Consider the following 20,362-nt stretch of genomic DNA (forward strand, 5'->3'; position numbering starts at 1 on the left):
CCAGTGATGAAACAGGACGTAACAAAAATATTGTGCTAGAAAAAAATGGCAACCCCGTATGAGCCTTCCATCATGACCTTAATTCTATCCGAATCTTGAAAGAACGTTGATAACATCGTAATTCACCGCAAAAGGGACGTTGAAGAACTTGAGGTATAGAGACCGGTCAGTTTACTGTCTACGGCCTACAAGGTGTTTTAGAAGGTCATCGCCAATAGAATCGGAGAACCTTAGACTTCACTCTCCCAAAATTTAATAGGAGGAAGTTATGAAGCCTACTCAAATATACACCAGTGTAAAACTACCAATCAGGTGACAAGAAAATGCACAGAATAAAGCTAGCTCCTGCAAAATAACGTTCAAAAGAGAACAGGAAGCATTCCGCCATCACAGCATAGAAGACTATTATGTCAAATCATATTCGCATAAGTCCTCTGTAAATTTTGAAACTTTAGAAAAAAACCCATCTAGGCGCAAATGATTTCACGAGAAAAAAAGAGACGAGGAGACCAAGGTGGGGTTTTTTCCAAGTTTCAAGATGAAAAACCAACTAGCCCGTCAACATGCCTTACTAACCTCTGTAAATTGACCAGCAAAATTACAATGAGGAAGGGTGTCAATCATGGAGAAGCGATGTCTTCAATGCTTTTCACGACATTCTGACAGGAGGTATTTAGTGACCTAGATTGGGCACAGGTGCGGTTATGATTTAATGGAGAATAGCTCAGTAGCATCGAATTCGCTGATGTCATTGCCTTGCTGAGTAACAGAGGGTACCATTTGAAAAGCGTTTTTGTTGACTTGAGCAGGCGAAGCAAAACAGTTGGTATATATGTTAATATGCAGAAAATTAATGTTGTAAGGTTTTTCAGTGGAGGAGAAGTTTGCGATCGGTAGCAGGGCACTGGAAGTGGTAACGGAATACGTGTGTTCAAGGCACGTAGTTACCGTAGGTCCAGACCATTAATTTGAAACAGCTAGAATAGAGTGGGGTGGAGCGCATTTAGGACGCACTAATAGATAATAAATATTAGTTTCCATACATATTTCCGATGTAAATAGATGAAAGCTGCGTCTTACCGGTACTCAAAAATGAGGCAGACATGCATAGGCTAACTAAATCGGTTAAACTTATATTGATAACAACCCAGCGAGCCGTAAAAATTAAAAGCATAGACGCAGGGCCATGAGACTAAAAGAGATAAGGATGAAGAGAAAGGTCGGTCAGGGAACAAAAGCGAGTTAAAGACATCGTAGCCGAAACAAAAAGCGAAATGGGCATGACAGTGCAATGTAAAGCAGAAATAACCAAGGATGGCGAACTCGACTCCAACAGAAGGCAAGCGTAGCAGGGAGCGGCAAAAGTTTTTCGGGTGGATCCAAATAGGAAGTTTGCTGGGATGAAGTCGCCCCAACTGGCTCGCGACCAGAGTAATTGCAGGAAAATTGGAGAGGCCCTTGTCCTATAGTGGGCGTAGGCAAGCTAAAGATGATGCCAATTTCAAGCCGTTCGAGTCACTATTAGAATCATTCGAGGCTGTCCTTCGCAGTTTGGAAATTTAATATTTTATTTTGGTTATTTTCGATATTTGGACCCATCTTTCAGGGGTATTTTGCTTTCTACTGCGACTTGTAGTGCGCTCAACAATTGCACGCTCGAGCTGAGTAAATAACGGACTTAGCTCACTGCGCAGGAATCTTTTATCCTGCAACTCAAAACTATTCATCATCTCTGAGTGTTGTTTTTCAAATGAATATCATCAATTAAATCTATAAATCCCTTTAAAGCCTTAGGCTTGTTCTGTCGCATATGTCAGCACTGTTCTAATGTGTTTAATCTTACATCTTCTCTATACATCATCAAGTTAAATCTGATGTTTTTAGCTTCAGTGAACTTGTATATTTAGAAATATAGATGGCTGCAATAATGAGATGGCTGAAGGTGACGCGGAAAGCAAGCTGACCTGCAGTAAAACCTATCCAAATATCTACTATATCAAACTTGTTTCTGTGACACTGATGGTGCTTCAGGCGCTTATAATGGCCATCGTAACTGGAGCTCCAACACTTATAAAGAGCCGCATAAGTGTTTTAATTGCGAAAGCACTTCTACGGTGCTCACAAAACGGATGGCGTCAGGTAGCAGTGAATCCTTGTGCGTCAACCATAGACGGCGAGCAGAATAAAGGATGATCCATGATCGAGGTGGCGAGAGAACAAAAATTCCTTAAGGTGCACCTCTTCTAAACCTAGATATAGAAAGAAAAAGCGGGCGATGTCCGCGGGATGGTCAGATGTCGCTGGCTGAGGACGTTGCAAGGTCCTCCGCGTAACGTTCCGAGATGGCATAGCTTCGCTCGGATCCATGGCGAAGCACGCATTGTCTAGACGAGTGGTGCGGTCCTCTACAAACAGCAGCCGAGCGCGACGAGTCACGCACTCAGACAGCGGGAGAGCGCATGGCTCCAGCTGCGGCATCGCAGAGAGCGCGCACGCCGGCGGGGGAACTACCGCGGCGTGTGGCGTGGCTAGTAACATGCTCGAGCCAGAGCAGCTCCGGAGCGGCTGAAGGTCGCTGAAAGTCAAAGCGACAGAGTCAGCGAAACTAGCAGAAAATGGTCTAGTAAAGCTTTCGCTTTAATAAGCTTGTACCGCTTTCGCGGAAGCGACATCATAACTCGAGAGCCCGATGCAGTGCCAGCAGCCAGGGCTAGGGCAATGAAGGGTAAAGCCGCTCCGGCCATCAGCAGTTTTTTTCCTCCGGACGTACTGGATGATCATGCTCTTTATTCCTACAGCCGTGACACGTAGCTGACAAGCGCGTACACTGTGCTTACGTAAGCCGCATCGAAATAAAGCCTTTGGTTCTACCATGCTTCCATGCACTTCCCCTCGCAGAAGAAGTCTGCTTCTGCCTGGGAATACATCTTCTGGAAGTCAAGAACCGAACCGGCCGCGGTGTGCTCTATTTTGTGCTTGTAATGGCGGCTTCCGTCGTGAGAGCTCATTTGGGAGCCGATGAAACGCCTACTCATCATCCGTGCAGAGGACTCTTAGGTGTCAATTCTGTGCGAGCGACAGGCGAATCTGCCTCTCGCAGCCTAATCAGAAAATGTCTCGACGTCGCTTAATTGACGAATTTTTCGGAATTCAGCGAGACACTCGGTTATTGACTCCGTTTTGAACTGTGAACAGCGGTAAAACTTTTCTCGCTCACCGAATACCAACGGCTTGAGTGCCAGATAGCCTCAAAGGAACATCCGCAGCTAGTCAGTACTGTTGTCTGACAAAAGACTGTGTGCCGTCAGAGATTTGAGCAGGCTGTAGGAGTCAAATCTAGTGAAACTTAAGGATGCATAAAATCTGTCTTCTTGGGGCACATTGTTGAACAGAAGAAACAAGACAAACGAAAAAGTTAGTGGACGTAAAAGCCGACGCCATGCGTGAGCGTAGAGCTGTTTTTCAGCTCCAAATCAGACAAGTGAAAAAAAAGGACATTGTAACGTTTCCGACGCGGCAGAGTTTAAAGGAGCGAAATCCAAGTGTGAGCGTCATTCAATCTAAGGTAAGAAACGAAGGGGTTACAGAGAGAAATGCTTCTTACGGGCATTTCGCCGCTTACCAGCCACAAGCCAGCTGTGGACGCTGTCTGGACCGTGCTGGCGTACTTGGGTAGCCCATTTCCAATGACTGCGCTGAGGACTCTCGGGCATCCAGGCTTCCATTCCAGGACGGAATGCTGAGTTCCTGGGAGAAAGGAATATAAATTCTAAGCTAGCTCTCACCGTCCACAGCGCGGTGAATTTTACTGCCTTAGAGGGGGCGGAATCACATGAAGGGCAGCAGCTCCATTCGTATTCACGCTAACCTGTCTTTAAAAAAATCAATGCAGATATTATCACTACTATTATTATCCAGGAGGTCTAAAAAAATCTGGAGGACCGCCACAGGAGCCCGAAATTCACTATTGCCAAGTGCTTTGTGTCGGCGACGAAGCAGAGAAGGAGCTCGGTGAAGAGGCAGAAGAACCTGGTCGGCCAGGCCATGTTGCGATCTCCGTCCTCGTCACCTAACGTTGTAGACACACGCCCCAGTACGTGGTCACTGCATTCTGAGCACATAGCAGTTTTGGTGGTTGTGCTTGGTACCAAGACGGACCCCTCTGGTCCTCGACTGAGGCTTAGACTTGTTGGATTACCCCCCTTCCTTTCGATATGCCTCAGGACGGCGACACCGAGCAAGCAGCAGCCGCGGCGAGTCACTGGGAGCATCACCGAGAATCTTGGTTCTTTGCTGGGAAATCTTACGAAGACGTCCACGAGTGGCTTACGAATTATGAGCGAGTCAGCCAACATCGTGTTCTTTTTGGAACCAACTGCTCTGATTTGGTACGACAGTCATGAAGACTCCTTCACTACCTGGAACCGTTTCACAAAATAAATAAAGATGTGCCTTGCATAAGAGTGCCCCAAAAGGAAACGCGCTCAGCAAGCCTTGCTTTATCGAGCACAATTACCTGGTGAACCTTGCAACACCTACGTAGAAGACGTGATAAAATCGCGCAAGCTAGTGAATCCAAGCATGTCGCAAGTAGATAAAATGTGACACTTTCTTAAAGGAATCACTGAAGATGGTTATTCCTTCGTAATCAGTAATGAAACCTGTAAGTATACTATGTACGTCAGCCTGCACTGTAGAGAGTTCGAGGCCTTGAAGCTTGTTCGTATTGTCCAGAAATTTGGACGACTTGCCACCTTCACCTCCCTCGCGAGTGTTGACATCGCTGTTTGTATGTCCATGGCTTATATGATCAGACAAAGTGTGCGTGAACAACGTTTCCGGCATCAAGGGCCCGTGCGCCGTGATGACGCCTCTCATGACGGCTGCGCGCACCAGGTAAGGTCAGCGTCCCTGTCCACATCTTGGAAACCACCTCGCAGTGCACCGAACATCGGCAATCGGAGACCGTACGATATACAGCCCACCTATCATACTGTTGGAAGAAGGTATGCCTACGGGGAGCACTTGAGGTGCGAGGAGCTGCCATCTGATTACAATCAACGCCCGGACCCCGTTGTTCCGGAGATGTATGATAATCGCTGGCGTCCACCACCTGTGTGTTGCTGCTGTAGCGCGACCGGAGACATCTCTCGATACTTGCGGCGACCAGGCCAGATGCCGCGAGGCAAACGTCCGTGGATTTGCTCCTCCGATGCTACAGAAGCATTACCGCGTGTCTCCGACAGTACGTAAGGTAATAGAGGAAAAATTTCATGACATGGTAAAACGAGGCGTTATCCAGGAATCTTCAAGCCCGCGGGTGGCTCCATTCATCCTTCCACCTCTACGCTTGAATAATCAGACTTCCGCTGCAGTGTTTTCCTTCACACTTCGGTTTCCTGACACGCCCGCTCTCCGCCCTTCGTGCCCGCCTCGCACACACCATTCGCACGTGCACGCTAGCAACGCGGAGCTGGAACGCGCGGCGTTCCGCATCCGACGCACCACCGTCGACGCACTGCGTTCAAAAATCCCTCGACGATTCCGTGTGCACATCACACTATTTTCATTGCTTTAAACTCTGGCATGCGGCTATTTAATTAATCAACAGCCCGACAATGTGGCTCTTTCGCTAGCAAGGCACCTGGTCTTGATGCGAATTAGGTGCACAGCTACTTCTATTCATCATCTATTCACCACGCATGAAAGTTGACGACGACGACATGCAAAGTGCACCAGGGCAACATTCGTACCGAAGTTATGCGCAACCGTCAGTCGTACAGCGTTTCAGGTGGTCTGATACAAGGTCCGTAGCCTGAGTCGCTTTGGACGTTAAACCCCCATGAACCGTGAACCAATACACAGGATCGCTGATGCCATCATACATTTTGCCATCCTCCCCACGGTACCCACATACGAAGTCTACAGACTCGCAGGTAGCTCTGCCTGCCATCCATGAAAGAGCCCTCCTCTTCCCTACCCGATCGGCCTTAGATGCCGTCCTCAGAGCATTGAGCCCACGACCGGTGACCTTTCGGTAGATTCTTGGTCACATGGGCATTCCCGGCAATGAGCTGGCTCAGCAAATTGCCTGCGATACTATACACCGGGCGCCGGGGATCCCATGGACGAGCCCACCGACGGAGCAGGCGATCAGGGCTTGCAAGCACACTGTCGACGAACACTACACGCAGCAAAAATTGAACTTAGCTGATTTACCACCGCCACACACATACTTATTGATCCGTGAAGCTCGCATTATTCGCCGAATGCATTTTAGTGTCCTGCATACACCGGCCAAACTTTATCATCCGCACCTCAGTGCCCGAACTTTCAACACAAATATGCAGACATAGAACGCTGTCTTACTTAGTTCAACTCAGCCTAAACTCAACGCGCCCTGGTCACCTGGGTCCAGGATCTATTGAACGCCTAACATAAAGGCTGTTTTAAAAAAAAAGTGTCCCACGACCACCACCACAAGTGCGCAACCTACGTCCACGTCCAACGCTCACCATAGCACACTAATACACTCGCCTTCAGAGCATGTAGTCAGCCTTAAGCGTCCGCCAAATGTTATGAACGCATTACAGACCATCATAGTTCTTCTCTAGGGATTTGTCTTTTTTTTCATATTTTTATTCCTTCTCCCATGCATAATCTGAAATGGAGATAGTGCCACGAAGCTTACAATCTGCTTACAACCGCTGGCAAGCGGTCTTATGAGCCTGTTTGCCACTTGAGGCCTTTTATCTGTGCCTTGCCTACTGCACGCGGCCGAATCGCTTCCAGCGGAATTTGAACACACGGGGTGCTCATACGATGTTAATGGCCTGTAGCGACTTGTAGCTGCGTTGTCTTAGATGTTTTTAGTCGTATTTGCCATGAAATTGATAGTGCCACCAATGCCTGAGTGTTGGTTGGTTAACCTCCAATAAAATGACTCATACCCACTACGGGGGAGTAGCCAAGACGCAGGCGGTGAACTGCTATAATGAGGAGCATTTATAGAGGAAGAGGAGCAGTAGTAGGACGTAGGCTGACAGAATGGACGACGCAACGACAGAGGACCAGTTAAGTGGGAGATCGAAGATGGCACGATGGCTTTATGTGCAAATTCGAATGCAACGCATGTAATGGTTCCATTTTGCACTGACCGAAAGATAGAAAAATAAAATAGTAAAATACATTTTGAAGAACAGAAAAATTCAATTCAATAAAAAAATACAATTAAAATTGGCATATTAGTCGCTGTGTTTCTAGAAGCAAATTTTGAACAGCACAGCTCGCACTACTGTTGCTTCATCTAAGCAAAGAAGCGCCAAAGGAAAGAACAATCGGAGCGGACACAGGCAGACCCAGGTGGTGAAACGGAATTTCTAATAGGCGCATCTTCAAAGAAGCGAAGCGGCGGCAGAACAACAGGTAGTCTTCCACTGCCTCAGGCTGGGCACAAAATGGTCACAGTGGAGAAACTGACAGACCAGATCTGTGAAGTTAGAAATTTAGCAGAGGAACTAGGCTTCGGAAACCCGTGAAAGAGATCTCCAGTGTGCGCGAGCGCCAGTCTTTGCTACTCCAAGGATGCAGAAGATGCTGATATTCGGGAGATGAAGTAAGCGCCGAGGATGAAAATTCCCGAAATAATGTGTAACTGCGAAACCTCACCGCAGCTGTATATGCGCAGGTTGGCAGGACAGCAGTTGTTGGGCCGCAGAGAGAGGCCCTTGCTAAGGAATCGGCAGCCTCATTTAATTGAATTCCCATGTGCCCCGGTACCCAAAGCAACCGCACCGAACTTAGATGGAGCGGGAGCAGTGTTCCTCTCACCAGTGCCTACGCTTCTTTTCTTCACCCGGTAATTTTCCCTTCAAGAAAAGTTCACTTCTCAGTGAGACTTCTGCACCGCTTACTTGAGCACCGGAACTGTGACGTAACTGTAAAGATGGTATTATTCCTCGCGCTTGCAACAGGCCTACTTCTTATTGAGAACGATGCCCAGAGGTCGAGAGGTATTTTTCACCTCAAGAAAATGAAAGAAAAACGAAGGAGTTAAGTTATGGACAGAAGGCATGAAATGAAATTTGAACATAGAAAAAATCACCTTGTGACATCTGAAAGCTCAAATTCAGCCATAATTTTGGTTAAAGTGAGTTTGGCCTGAAATACTGCTCAGAGAATTTCGTCAGAATTTTCATCAGTGATATCTCTGTACACAAGGAGTCTTCATACAAAGAAACGTTACAGACCTTAAGGTATATTGTATGTTAGCTCTGAATCTCACATTTATCATCATATTGACACGTATCATTGTACTGTTTGTTCGTTCACGCTCAAGGCTGCAGGAAAGGGCTGTTATCATTTTTGTTAGTGACGCGAGAAGCGACCAGTATAATCTCGATTGATCACAGCCATGCCGAGCTGCATCTACGTGTTTCCAGATTACTCTAGTTGATCTCGACCAGTTATCTCGAAGTTTCCTTGCCGGCTTTAAATTGAACGATGCCGCGAGCAGCGGGCATTCGTAGTTCAACGACCGAGGAGCACGTTTGTTGCTTACGCCGCCGCCGAGTGATTTAGTTCTTTTGCGGGCGCAAGTCAGCCCAAATAAAGAGCTTCGTTTCCAAGACTGGTTGGTGTCTTCCTGACTGCTGGACTGCCGTCACTACAACGTGACATCTGGTGGAGGTGCTGGGTAGCCTTTCATGTTCCGGATACCCCCAACAAGTCGTGACGCCAGCCCTCTGAGTCATCTACCACAGGACCAGAGTCCAGTCCACCGCGCAAGCCGACGCCTGCAAGGGGACGCACCTGAGTTCGGGACCCTGCCGGACCCTACCCGGAAGCGAAAGCAAGTACCAACGTCCATCATGACCTTGCCCCAGACGACCACTCCAATCATTCTGCAGCAGCCTCGGGTGCCACCAACCTTCGACGCTTCGCCTGGCGCCGACCCCGAGGAATGGCTGGAGCAGTTCGACCGTGTGGCTGTCTTCAACAACTGGGACGATGCCATGAAATTTAGGTACGTCTTCTTCGCCCTGGAGGGACCAGCAAGAGTCTGGTTCGAGAATGAGGAAGCCAGCCTTGCCAACTGGGAAACCTTCAAGGAACAGCTTCTGAAGACCTTCACAAACGTCGTGCGAAAGGAGAGAGCCCAGCAGCTGCTACAGTCTCGCATACAACTCCCAAACGAGACCGTTGCAGTGTATACTGAGGAGATGAAGCGTCTCTTCCGGCGTGCCGACATGAACATGAAGGAAGAAGAGAAGGTGAAGTTGCTTATGCGAGGAGTTAAAGAGCAACTCTTTGCCGGCCTCGTCCGCAACCCACCGAAAACCGTCGCGGAATTCGTAGAAGAGGCATCCACAATGGAAAAAACCCTTGACGCCCGAGCCCGCCAATATGACCGCCAGCAGCGCGTCTTCTCAGCAAACTGCCTGGACACCGTTAACAACGATAACTTGCGGGAGGTTATCCGTCAAGTTGTGCGAGAAGAGCTCCAACGATTGCTTCCAACGGGAACGCAGCCGCAACTTTCATCGCTCACTGACGTCATCCGGGACGAGGTTCAACAGGCCTTGGGTGTGACGCCGACACCCACGCAGCCACTGCAGCCCCCAGCCATGACTTACGCCGCAGCTGTGCGCCGCCCTGCCCCTCGACGCCAGGACCCAAGCCCCTATCGCCCTCAGCCAGCTGCGTTGGACCGCCGCCCACTCGCCCCAACCCGCCCGTCCTACGAGCGACGCGCGCAGCCGAGGAAATGCGACGAGTGGAGAACTCCCGACCAGCGCCGCCCACTATGCTTCCACTGTGGCGAAGCCGGTCACGTCCTCCGGCACTGCCCATACAGACGACTGGGCATCCGAGGGTTCTCTTACGACGCTCCACGACCCCGACCCGGGCAGCGACCAGCCGAAATCGAGGAGTTTTTGCGTCGGGAAGGATGCTCATTGCCGAGCCGCCTATCACGTTCCCCGTCGCCATCTTCACCGCGCTTTGTATCTCCTAACCGAGGTTACGCAGTGCGTGGACGCTTCCCCAGCCCCCGAAGGTTAAACTGAATAAAGCAGCCTCTGGAGGTGAGGTTATGAGCGCAAGAACTAAGATCCTCCATCGACGAAAACAGAAGACCATGCCCCCTACGACAACGACGACCCCTACGACAACGACGACCCCTACTACGACGACGACCCCTACGACGACGACGACCCCTACGACGACGACAAATACGACGACAAAAACTACGACAACACCGACGACGACGACAACACGGCCAGACTTGAAGCTTTTACCGCTGCCCTTACACCTTATTAGGAACGCTAAAGGACTCTAAGTTCTCGAAGCATTCTCCGTGTTTAATTTCATTTTAAAGCATCGAGACGATGCTTCTTTGGAAGGGGGGTAATGCCACGTATCATTGTACTGTTTGTTCGTTCACGCTCAAGGCTGCAGGAAAGGGCTGTTATCATTTTTGTTAGTGACGCGAGAAGCGACCAGTATAATCTCGATTGATCACAGCCATGCCGAGCTGCATCTACGTGTTTCCAGATTACTCTAGATGATCTCGACCAGTTATCTCGAAGTTTCCTTGCGGGCTTTAAATTGAACGATGCCGCGAGCAGCGGGCATTCGTAGTTCAACGACCGAGGAGCACGTTTGTTGCTTACGCCGCCGCCGAGTGATTTAGTTCTTTTGCGGGCGCAAGTCAGCCCAAATAAAGAGCTTCGTTTCCAAGACTGGTTGGTGTCTTCCTGACTGCTGGACTGCCGTCACTACAACGTGACAATATGGCGCCAGGCGGTGCAATGCTATCATCATCAAGTTGGCCATGGCTATTTAGCCTTCGTGCCAGTCGTACATACGTCTGTTCCCTGTGTCGTCGCTGGCTAGTGACGCGGCAACGACGCCATACATCACAATCATTTGGCGGCGACGATTACGAACTGCTACTGAGTGCTCTTCGGGTTCTGCGGCAACAAGGTGGGCCATCATGATTTTGCCTTAGACGCCATCTTCTTAGAAGCCGCCTATTCTATGCAAGCAATATCGGCGAATGTTTGAGAATGTTTGAGAATTACGTGCTGGCTACCGGATCTGATACCCATTTTCCTGCGCGACGGGAGGTGTTGCTGCTGAATGTCTTGGTGTTGGAGGACAACGCCTCTTCTATACGTTCGCAACGACAGATTCCGAGGCCGATCCTACCGGAGATGAGGCTGCTCGCAGCAATGAGTTAGACGCGGTAATTGAAGCGCTGCATGCCCACTACACAGCTTCTGTGAACGCTGTCATCAGACGCTATTGATTCGGATAACGGGCACAAATATCAAGAGACACTTGGTGCATCGACTCGACACGACACATCAAGAGATGCGTATCATTTGCGACTTTGTTGTGAAGGTGGATGATTTCATCTGGGATCAGATCATGTCGAAAAAATCTATCAATGTTCTTAGAAGCGCCTTTTATTCCTAGAACGAGCCTGGACTATTACCAGGAGTCTGTAAGCCGCCTGTCACGTTAAAGAGTTATGCCTGTCCGACGTTTTCGCGGTCGACCAACAGTGGCAGTTCCAACGCGGACACAGGCATCCCTCGTATGTGCAGGAGGCTTGCTGCCACGGCAGTTGGACACAGCATATGGTCATTTCTGCTTATAGGACAAGTAATGCAAGGAGTGTGAAAAAATAGTTCCTTTCCAGCGCGTTTGCCGAAGTGCGACAAGACCTTCTGCCAGAAGAGGAGCTCCTGTTCAGGAAATCGACTGTTCCGAGGATCCGGCCGGAGACTGCGTAATGCTTGTGGATCGTCCTGAGGGAAGCAGCACACATATTCAAGATCATTAGTGCGGAAGAAAGATGTCGTTTTTGGTTGTTATAGTGTCGGCGGTGACTGATTATTTTGTCCTCCGCAAGGTACACCAGGCCGGGACTTTTGGTATCTTTGCATGCAGTTATTGAGGGACTTTATGACTGCTCTAAGAACAGAATCAAGGTGCAAGAATGCTTCGTGGCTCCCTTCACGTCCAGAGATTCTTCTGTTAGGGCGCTTTTCTGCGTTGTTCCGCAAGAAACAGCCGTGCTGGAATTTCCCGCTATTATCGCTCTTAGGGTCGTAAATCCAACCCAAAGATAGTCAAGAGCCACAGCTTCAATCTCATTACGAAAGTGCCTCCTTGAAGTCGGTTTATACCACTCCGACCTTGCTCGTAAACACTTCTTGCTACTATAGGCGCTCGATACGCTGAAAGAACAGGGTCTCCTCCGGTCCCGTGCGGCAGATAACTTCCATGATAATGAACAAGTTGAACGCGAAGCTGATAAGCATAAGGAAGCCCTGATGGATCAAGACAGACAGCAAAATAAGCAGTCAGAAGATGTGCTTCAACCGCGGATTGAGCTCAGTAGATTAGAATCACGAATCAGCATCCACTGGCAGGCCGAAGCTACTTCAGTTTTCTGCTTTAGCACGTACAGAGAGGAAACCGTTTCAACAGAGTGCTTTTGCATGTTTTAAGACAAAAGTTGCTGACAAGCTGACAATGGTACACCTTAACTTGTGCTACGTATGCGTTGAACCACGGTCACCAAACGGAAGTGCTGTCATATATCGAAAACGTTCCACTCTATCCAAGAAAAAAAACCAGACTCAATAAAGTAGGTGAGTGACAACTGAATAAATTTGCTACTCACTATCTTCATCATTTCACTCGCATCAGACTATCAGTGAAAATCTGCGCGTCCTTTGTGATCTGTTGAGAACGTTCATCCAGTTTTAGTGTTATGTTATTAGTGTGCTGTGCTTGTTTTTGTGTACAGAGTCAAAATTGTGTAAGGGGTACAAAGCAATTTAGTATTTGTTTTAAGAGGGCGAAAAATATATTGCCTGTTACAAATGTTATATTTATCATTAGAAGGCGCTGCATGGTACCACGCTCTCATCAACTTCAGTATAGAATAAAAAGTTCTTGGCTGATCTACCTTCGTGTCGGTCGTACGACTGCTCCCTGCATCGTCGATGCCAAGTGTTCCGACTACGACGCCATACAGTGTCTCAAACTTTTTACAAGGTCGATATTGTTAAGGATTTCACGACATCTCACTGTTATCTTCAATAAATCACAGCCTTCCGGGATAGTTTTTTCGCCCTGGCGGTTATCCAAGGCGCTTGTGTTACATATGTCTGGAAATGAATATCTTTAAAAGAACCAACCGACACATATAGCACCCTAATCATGAAAAATCTAGAGCGTATAATATTCAAACCCACAGCAGATTTTCTCCAATCAAATAAACTGTCGTTATTCAGCACTGATTTTGGCCCAAGAACACAACTTCCCGAGTTCAAGTGTAACATGGCTTGTAACCCGAATAAAGGGCTTCAAATTGGCGCTAATTCATAAATTTCTCCAAAGCTGTTCTACAACAATTTCACCTCCCCTTGATTTGTTCGCCTAAATGAATGAATCAAATGAATTCCCGTGTATTTTGAAACAAGGAAAATGAGGATTGATTTCCGTAATACCGCCGTCATGACCTTCACTGAAAATAAACTTTCCGTCCTTATAAAACTATAAATTAAATTACAGTTCTCTGCAACGAGTTTTAGAATATAAATATCTTGGTTCCACGTTCACTACTAAACTGTTCATGGCCAGAGAATATGGAATCGGTAACTACTAAGTATTTACAAAAAACCAGGCTCTTTATGTCATGCCTTGGTTAATTCTCCACGCGACCCTAACTTAATATTATTTTATAGAACACTTATGCGCGTCACCTATTATTATTCAACTCCAAAGGAAATCCACCTGATTTATCTGCCGCCGTAATAACAACTACTTCTCACTGTCATCAGTCATGAATTTGCTGAACGCAACATCGCTCGCTGAACAACGGTACGTTATCTCTTAAAAAAAATTTTTTAGAATTATTCACTCACCCTGTCACCTCTATTGTAACGAATCCGAGTATATCACTTTCGCTAAAGTCGCTTCTAATAGAAAGCATCATACGCTTGAAAGTACACCTTTTTATGAACGTACTAAGTTGGGCAATTTGGGAACGCTTCATAATGGAAGGCACAGCGCAAAACGACGCAAAACGTATAGAAAGAGGACAAAGACAAGCGCTGACTCTCGCAACAAATTATGATTGGGAAAAAAAACACATTTGATATCACTCTGTCATCTGATAACAAGTCGAGAGCATTTGCACAGACAGAGTGCAAGGGAGAAAAAAAACACTAGTGGTTTTCCGGAAACAACGGTTTGCGATGATGTGCCTCGAAAGTGCCTCAAAACAAAACAGCGCTTTAATTTGAAAAATGCCCACACGAAATCGGCCAACAAGAGAGAGAGAGAGGGTTTATTTGCGGAGAAGGCAGGGAGGTTGACCGCAAAAATGAATATCTGGCCTGCTACTCTGTATTGGGGAACGGGAATAGGAGAAAGTGAGGGTCATGATGGGGGATGAGGATGATGGGAGGAGGCAGATGAAAAAAGACAGGGCACACTTGCCGACAGTACAAAAGCGAGTCAAGATCCGTGTCGCTTAAGTAGCGTGAGAGCACTTTCGTTGCCTGTAGAGTTTTCGAACAATCTCACCGAGCGCCGAGGATCAAATCCTCCGAGTGGGCCTGATGTCAAAAGGCTTCAAAATAGATGCTAGCATGAGTCTTTCTCGTGCATATGCTGGAGACGCAACTAAAACATGCTCGACAGTCTGTGGCGCTCACATGTGGAACAGTCTGGGGAGTCCATGAACAACGCAGCAATGCTACAAAAGCAGTGTGCCTGTGTGTTGATGAAGAAATACCGGCAAATTGCTTTGGCCAGTTTTACAGGAACTATCCCGGTATTCATAGCGTGCATATGCCGAAAAGTGCATTGAAAGTAAGCTGCCTTCTTGTTCTGGGAGTCTTATTTCGGGCTGAGGACTTCACATAAATACAAAAACATTATCTGAGAGGTTAGGGACTGCATGAGAAACAAAGGGTTAATGCTACGGCGTTAAAACAGTTAATCTGGTGGCTGTTCAACTGGGGCCTTCTGATCAAGGCAAGAAGTGTGGAGCCACCTTGTGGAGGATTGTAGAGTAAAACCAAAATGAAGACAGAATAATGTTTTTCCCTTGCGCCATGCTGCGTAAGTTGCGAAAAAGAGAAAACATGCACTTTGCCTGTGTATTTATATGCGCTGCCACCGGCCGTGGCAGCCACGTGTTAAAGAAGGCCGAACGGAAAAGGCGCCTGTCTGCTGTGCGACGTCAGTGCCCGTGGAAGATACCTAGGTAGACGATATTATTAATGCGAGAGCATGTCTTGCACTACTTCGCTCATGGTGCAAAAGCTACGCCGTCATCAGAAACCCGTGGCAGCAATACGGCGCGCAAAGGACGTCGTCCCTTCTCCTGGAACAACAGGCCGCCGACGAATTCTCCGCCACCTACATAAGGTCGCGATTGAGGTGTCCAGTACCCCATAGAGAAATTTACGCACATTTCCTGTCCTCAGATTTAATGAAGTCTAAACCTTCTGCTGGTTTTCCGAAAAGGAGAGGCAAAAGCTGAACCAGTTTGCAGGTGTACACAACCGCCTACTCACAGCGCAAATGAGATGTCCACTGAATCAGTGAGGCATTTCCACTTGCAACTCGGAGGCTTCACACAGACACTGCAGAAAACCAGGGAGCGCAGCTAGAAGCGCTTCCCCACTAAAACTCTGCACCACTAAGCTCGGAAATATTCCACCAGAACCCTAAACTCTCTCTCAAACCTATATTTCGCTCAAACAAGCTACTCTACTAACATCAAACAATCTAAACACAGCCGCTCTTGTACTTTTCAGTTGCCTGACGAGACCAGGCTGTACTCTTTGCAGCGTTTTTTCTCACCTGAGAAGCATATGCTGAGAAGTATATTTAAAGCAAAGTCAACATGAGCACATGCCTGCTCCTGTATAACAGCAGGGCCGCGACGGACAAAAACATCATACTTGCGAGCAGTGAAAAAGGCGCCTGCAGCCACGCAAAAACTATGAATGCCTGCTGACGAGGCAAATCGACTAACCTGGTACAAACAGAGCTCGTTAGCTGGGCTTCCTCGAGGCATCTGCCTTTCTCGACCGCCCGGTGGTCTGCTCAACGTGCCATTACCTCCAAAGCCGTTAAATTTCCTTAGGGAGCAGAATGCAAGGCGTCGGCCACCCTATTCAGGTTACGACAGAACCGGCACGAAACGATGTCAAAGCAGAGAGGGTTTTAAGGGTTAAGACGGCCGTCTCCAGCGATAAGAGCCGCCAACGATGTGGACAGCGGAAGCACTTACAGCGGTGTCAAGGTCTGCTCTGTTTACTGCGCCAGCTATCAGCCCTTTTCTTTCTTCCTCCAAGCTTGCGCCGCCTGTCTCTCTTGTCATCGCCCTGCCCTTTTCGCCTGCCCTGTTTATAACGATTCGTTCAGAAGACTTACCAAATCAGGATGCTGGCTAGAATATTGTCTATTACGGGAGTCTATGTCCCTAATTCTTCCTCCGACTCAACCCACGAGTAACTAACTGTTCGCGATATGGCAGGAACTGCTGTGTATGCAGAATGCCTCGAGCTCTGCGCTCTCCTGATCTTTATCCGAGCTTGTTCAACTCCACTCAGTGAACGAAGGTAACGTGGAACGCCAAAAACCAGGAGATATTAAAATGTCGGGATAAAGCCGCGGATGTCAGCCCGAGAGCGCCCTGCGCGTTCCGCTTCCACGCATAGAGGAAAACAAACTGCGATGTGCAAGACATCTGATGGCTTCCTAGTGACAGCAGTGGACAATAAATGAGGTTGTTCCAGCGTGGTAGCTAAGGTGAGAGAGAGGAGGATAGAATGTGCGAGGGTCTTAGAATGTCGAGCGCGAACCTGAAAATCTTTTCCAGGAGGATTAGCCCCTACCACTGGAAAGCTGTTATTAAGACACACGCCAGCTCAGCAGAAAGGAATCCTGGTGTCTAAGAGGATGTGTCCACGAGCGTACGCCTAAAAGGCTGCGCATCCACGCAAGGGTAAGCACGGCATGTGGCATGGTGTGACTGGTTGGGTTGACCTAGAAAACCCGGGAGAAAGGAAATTAGCACCAAAAAAGAATTGTCGCAAACCACGATTGCTGCGCCTGATACCGGCTAGGCAGATTACTGACGAAGCCCCGACGAAGACGAAGCGGAGGATGAAAGACGAAGTGCCGCCGCACTGCACCAGATTGGATCGCTTTAGAACACTGCAGATCGGTTGGACTCGCTGCCATCTGCGCTGCCCGCCTCTCTGCTCGGCGTTTTGTGGTGTCCGCCGTGAACATCGTCCCTGCTCCATTTCTGCAGATATCCCCTATCACGTGGTGGAGGTGCCGATTTGCTGATGTCTTGGCGCTTCGAAGCCGTACGCTTCCGATCTTCACCACGCGTGAAGATTCCGCACAGCCGCCGACCATCCTGACGCACACTCTTTCTGCACAGCCGCTGACAGTCGTCTGCGCTGGAGCTTTGCGCCTGCACGATCCGGCTGTATTCACCGGCACCGGAGACCGCAACGTTGAGGACTGGTCAGCCTCGCACGAGCGGGTCAGCACGCATAAAAAATGGGCCGACACTCTAAAACTCAACAACGTCATCGTCTTCCTCACGAACGTTGCGAATCTGTGGTACTGAAACCACGAGGCTGACATCACATCTTGGTCCGCCTTCAAGCGGAATTTCACAGACGTCTTCGGCCGGCCTTCAGTGCGCAAGCTGCACGCTGAGCAACGCCTGCGTGCTCGGGTGGAGCTGCCCGGAGAAAATTTCACCACTTATATTGAGGAAGTGGTCGACGTGTGGAAGCGTGTGGATACCTTGATGCCTGAGCGCGCCAAGATAGACCACATCCTGAACGGCATTGACGACGACACGTTCCAGCAACCGCCATCGACGTCATAGCGCAATGCCAGAGCTACGAAAAACTCCGCAAGCGTCGTGGGCTTGCTTGCTCTTCACTTTCTACTCCGGAGCCTCTAGCCGCTTTGACGTCTGACTCCGACCAGTCGCTACTGCTACCCCAGATCCAGCAGTTTGTTCGCGAAGAAGTTGCTCTTTAGCTGTCTGTCGTCCACCCGAGTCTTGCCGCTTCCTCTCTTCTTGTGCCTTCGCTACAGCGCGTCATCCGAGAACCAGTTGCCGAAGCTCTTCCTACTCTACCAGAAGTTCCTTCCCTCCTTTGACGTACGCCGGTGCCGCGGCCTATTATAGCCAATCCACTCCTGTGGCGGCGCCTTTGACGTTCGCCGCCGTGGCTGCGCGGCGTCGGCCTGCAGCATTACCACCCCGTCAGCCTGTCCTGCGCCCGGCACCTGTCCCACCAGCGGCTCCGCTTCATCCTCCCCCTTCGCCATATTAAAACCCTTGGCGCACACCTGCCATTCGTCCTGCATGTTTTTCGTGTGGTTTTCCCTCACGTGTCGCCCGCCACTGTCGTCGCCACATGATTGCCCCTCAAGCGGTTGCGCCTTCTGCCTGCTCAACTCAGCAGCTCCGTTCTGTTCCACCTCGGGAAGCGTACGTCACCGACGAGCGTCCGTATACGACCCGTAGATCCTCTCCCCACGTCGCCGTTCACTGTCACCTATCCTCCGTCGCCCTACATCTGCTGACAAGGAAAACTGTATTCCGCAGTTCCAGAGGCAAGAACATCGTGCCAGTCGAACAGTTCAAGGCTTCATCTTTCTCCCACGAACATTGTAGTGGTTTCTGTCAACGGTTCGGCTGTGTACGCACCTGCCCACACGGGGGCTGCTGTGTCAGTGATTTCTGAGAGACTGTGCCGTCGGTTACGGAAAGCGACGACACCATTTCCTCGTTTGTCTCTTCGCACAGCTACCCAAGAGAGGATCGCACGTTTGGCCGCATGTACAGCGCGGGTCGTCATTGCAGATATTTTGTACGCTGTTCAGCTCTTCGTCGTGTCATCTTGTTTTCACGACGTGACTCTAGGGTGGGACTTCCTGTCAAAAAATAACGCCGTGATAGATTGCGCCCGCGCTTAGGTAGAATTTTCTGCATTGTGTGACGAACTGGCCGACAACCTCCATTTCAAGTGTCCACAGAAGCTCACTGTAACTGAAGACGTCGACGTCGCTCCGGAGGCTTCAGCTCTTGTATCCCTTTCATATCCTGGAACGCCCGCTGTGAGTGTTTTACTTACGCCGTCGTCTTCCTTTTTATCGCAAAAACATACCGCTGCCGTCTGCTGTTCTAGATGTTCCCGGAGGTCCCACGAAGATGCTTACCTACAATACATCTCTCTGGCCGTTTCTTCTGCTGCGTTGCGAGTCTCCGGGTTCAATTTAACCTGCCCACCTACTCTCTTACCTGGATGCCCCCTTGACCGCCCGCCGTTCCTCCATCAATACTCTTCATCCCGATTCGGCACATGATACGTTGCCCTACGCCTTCTTCCAAGCCACCATCGACGACGCTCTTCCTTCCACCCACCGGACGCAGCTCTCCACCGTTCTACACAGGTTTCGCTTCGCTTTCGACAGCGGCCATATTGTGTGTCAGTGGCAGAGCGCAGCATGATTAGCGAACAAGTTGAGGACATAATGTTCAACAGCCTAGCAAGGGAACAGCAGTTCGCAATTGGTAGCGAGGTGCGGGAAGTAGTAAGAGAATATGTCTACTTAGGACAGGTAGTGACCGCAGATCCGGATCATGAGAGGGAAATAACTTGAAGAATTAGAATGGGGTGCAGCGCATATGGCAGGTTCTCTCAGATCATGAATGGTAGCTTACCGATTGTCACAAAATTCGGCGCATTTTAGAAACAAAGAAAAACAGCGCGCGCGGACGCCTCTCGCCGGCGCAAGCCGAAAGGGGGAGAGGGAAACCCCCGCTGGGCGCCTAGCGTGTGTGCGTGTGCTCTCTCTCCCTTCCTCCACCGCTCACCGATACGGCGTGCGCCGAAGGAATGAGTCATCCACGCCGATTTCTCTAGAACGCGCGAGTCATTTCTACTGTTAACAGGGGGAAGAGGGGGAAGCCTTGCGAGCGCTAAGACATGTCCCCCTCCTCTGCACTCGGACGTCGGCTACGCCGCCACGACGGCGCCACGCTAGAACACGCTGGAACCTTCGCGAAACGACTCTGACTTTAACCAATGAGGACGCGCGGCCGGCGAGAGAAAGGAAGGGAACCTGCACGGGAGATGCAGCGTGTATGTGCGCGCCTACTCTGGCGCGTAGAACAAACAGACGGGAGAGCGTGGCTATAAAAAGGGCGTTGGCCGCTACCAGTCAGTCCGGACCGCCGTTTAAGCTTCATCGAAGTGCGCCCGTTCGACTCCCGGGAAAA

At 49.3% G+C, this 20,362-nt stretch overlaps 1 protein-coding gene across 8 annotated transcripts in view; it reads right to left on the reverse strand.

Annotated features, from left to right (window-relative positions):
• Positions 1 to 16,250, reverse strand: part of LOC149361751 (monocarboxylate transporter 12-like) — a 52,801-nt gene extending 36,551 nt beyond the window's left edge. The window contains exons 1-3 of one of the 8 annotated variants that reach the window (XM_089572784.1): positions 16,073 to 16,250; positions 11,733 to 11,816; positions 3,605 to 3,747 (exon numbers count right to left, since the gene is read on the reverse strand). In XM_089572784.1, coding sequence (XP_089428910.1) covers positions 3,605 to 3,725 — 121 coding nt within the window. In that variant the 5' untranslated portion in view covers positions 3,726 to 3,747; positions 11,733 to 11,816; positions 16,073 to 16,250. Of the gene's footprint in view, positions 1 to 3,604; positions 3,748 to 11,732; positions 11,817 to 15,608; positions 15,678 to 15,897; positions 15,988 to 16,072 lie in introns of those variants that run through there. The other 7 variants (XM_089572785.1, XM_089572786.1, XM_089572783.1 and 4 more) reach the window with 7 other exon arrangements.
• Positions 16,251 to 20,362: the final 4,112 nt, after the last annotated feature.

This window comes from Amblyomma mixtum, chromosome 2 (assembly GCF_055824585.1).
Source record: "Amblyomma mixtum isolate Tamu chromosome 2, ASM5582458v1, whole genome shotgun sequence".
NCBI classification, from domain to species: Eukaryota; Metazoa; Arthropoda; class Arachnida; order Ixodida; family Ixodidae; genus Amblyomma; species Amblyomma mixtum.